This window comes from Aristolochia californica, unplaced genomic scaffold (assembly GCF_029961685.1).
Source record: "Aristolochia californica isolate CCGP_79_NKW_82.1479 unplaced genomic scaffold, dmAriCali1.0.hap1 SCAF_4, whole genome shotgun sequence".
NCBI lineage: Eukaryota > Viridiplantae > Streptophyta > Magnoliopsida > Piperales > Aristolochiaceae > Aristolochia > Aristolochia californica.
This window is the reverse complement of record NW_027182103.1, coordinates 39,932,849-39,935,163: the sequence shown is the minus strand read 5'-3', so window position 1 is coordinate 39,935,163 and position 2,315 is coordinate 39,932,849. Positions and strand designations below refer to the sequence as shown.

Here is a 2,315-nt window from a genome sequence, read left to right as displayed (position 1 = left end):
AGTGGTTGAGAGAAATTTAGAGAAATTGAGAGAAAGAAAGAGAAAGAAATTACACTGAAATCTGGCAGAGATTACTGCGAAGAGAAGAAATTGAGGGAAAGAAAGAATTTTCTTTCTTATTCAACATTAATGTAGTTTGACATAGTGATCGTGTCACACCGCACAGTGGGGTGGAAAATTCTGGGCTTAATATACATGGAAAATCAGGTCTCTGCCTGCAATATCTATCTATTGAAGTAAGTTTTATATATTTTAAGTCTTGGAACATCTTGGAACGACGAGGCCACTGGTGGTTCCGTGCACGTTTCTGCAGGAGGACTCCGCCGGCCGGTGCTGAAAAGTGAGCTTAATGTTTTCCAGCCCTATCCCTTTGCATGGGTTACTCCCGCTGCAATCCAGTTTCAGCGCCACCTCCGTCCCAGACGTCCCACGGATGTTATTGTATTTGACTCCACTGATTTTCACGCCAGAATACTGTAGAACAGTAGAAAAAGGAGATCAGAACTGCTTCACAGTAATTTGAATTGAGCAAAAAGAATTTCAGGTTGACATCGAATTCGACTCTCCAGTGTGAAGACTGGAGGACTGGGTTTGACACTTTTTGACATTTGAGAGCTTGACTCTTAAACGTCGAAGTTGGGAGGAAATTCATGCTACCGTCGTCGTTCACTAAGACGCAATCACAGGAGTGAACCATGGGGGGTGTGCGCCAATATGGGTTTAATATTGTTGTCAAGTTTGCTGCAATCCGTTTCACATTCCGTAAAGCGAAACTTTTGGTTTGCGCTAATTGGACCTTCTGATGCGATTATTTTCTTACCTGATTAGGGCAGCCCTGGTTTCTGGGGCAGTAATTCTGGTCTATAATGATGGGATTGTCGACATTGTTCATAATCGCGTCCTGGAAGACAACTCCGTGCACGAACCCGTTACTGGGTCTCCCCCACGACTTGATTCTCAATCCGTTTTGAGTCCCTGTAAACACCACTCTCCTCACTGTGACATTTTGCACGCCGTCCTCGTTCATGTCCTTTCCGAGGCTCCCAATGCTACCGCAGCGAAGTAAAAGTGTTTAATGGAGATACTTAAATTTACAGAAATGAAAAGCGATTGAAAACTTAGACATGGATCCTGGTTTTTGGCTGACCTGATGCCGTGACCTGGTCCACAGGTGACGTCCTGGACGAAGAGGTTCGCGGTGCCGGGGCCGATCGAAATGCAATCATCTCCCGTCTTGATTCCAGTACTCAGGATGGAGACTCCTTCCGATCGTTGGACGTGAATACCATCGGTGTTCGGGCTGTTGCCGTCGGCTACAATCTGCACTCTCTGCACTTTACAGTTCCGGCAACCTTCCAACGCAATGTGACCCAGCTCGCTGTTTACCGACGTCAAGCCGCTTATTAATATCTTCTCCGCATTGTTGAACGTCAATGACTGCAAAACGCACAAAAATAAAACAACGTTAAAACGAAAAACTCAGGTAATTACTTCTTGATTCTCTTCAAAGATAACATTTTCAGTGTAGGTATTAAGTGTGGTGACTCACGGCTGTGCCGCCAGGGCAAGAGCGATCGGCGTTCTTGCACTCCCACAAAGCTCTGCCCTGGCCATCGAGGATCCCACCATAGATTGAGACTCCCCGTACGCTATCGAAGGTTAGCCAGCGGTCATGAGAAGCCAGGGACTGATAATTGGGCGCCATGAGGGTCCCGTAGATATGGATATCAATCCTGTTGTTCTTACAAGGGCCTTCGAATTTAGTCTGGCTCAATAAGAACCTCCCTTTGGGGACGTAAATGGCCGAGGGCCCCTTGGAAGAACAGGCGGCATTCCATGCTTGGAGGAATGACTTGGACGAGTCCGACCTTCCGTCGGACCGCGCTCCATAATCGACAACGTTGTAAACCGCCATTGCCGGAGCGAAGAAGAAGAAGCAAACGAAGAGAAGTCGGAAGGGAGAGTTGGATGAGTAAGCCATTTCAGAAAGCAGACAGTTGCTGTAGAAGAGTGGGAGTAGTGGGCGAATGAGCGAATGGTGAAGAGGTTATGGCAGTTTAACGAGTATTTATAGTGCTGGAGTTCGCATTAAGGCGACGAAAATCCCATCAATAAGCGTTGAGACCGGGCAAATATTCTTTCAGGCTTGGGATGGATTGTAAAACAGGACGGTTAACATGAGAAAAGGAAAGAAACTTGGTTCTCTATCTCTTTTTTCCCGCTGTTATCATCACAATCTTCAAGCCCAAGTAGGTCAGACGGCAGAAGCGGTTGTGCAAGTCTTACTTAATCGGTCCCGCCGATGAATTGAAAGG

At 46.7% G+C, this 2,315-nt stretch overlaps 1 protein-coding gene across 1 annotated transcript; it reads right to left on the bottom strand.

The window, feature by feature from the left end:
• Positions 1 to 252: 252 nt before the first annotated feature.
• LOC137963330 (polygalacturonase-like) lies at positions 253 to 1,981 on the bottom strand. Its single transcript, XM_068810467.1, has 4 exons — positions 1,550 to 1,981; positions 1,148 to 1,437; positions 821 to 1,049; positions 253 to 474 (listed from the first exon to the last, which is right to left on the bottom strand). Exons 1-4 carry the CDS (start codon positions 1,979 to 1,981, stop codon positions 253 to 255), a joined length of 1,173 nt encoding a protein of 390 aa, XP_068666568.1.
• Between the last annotated feature and the right edge of the window lie 334 nt (positions 1,982 to 2,315).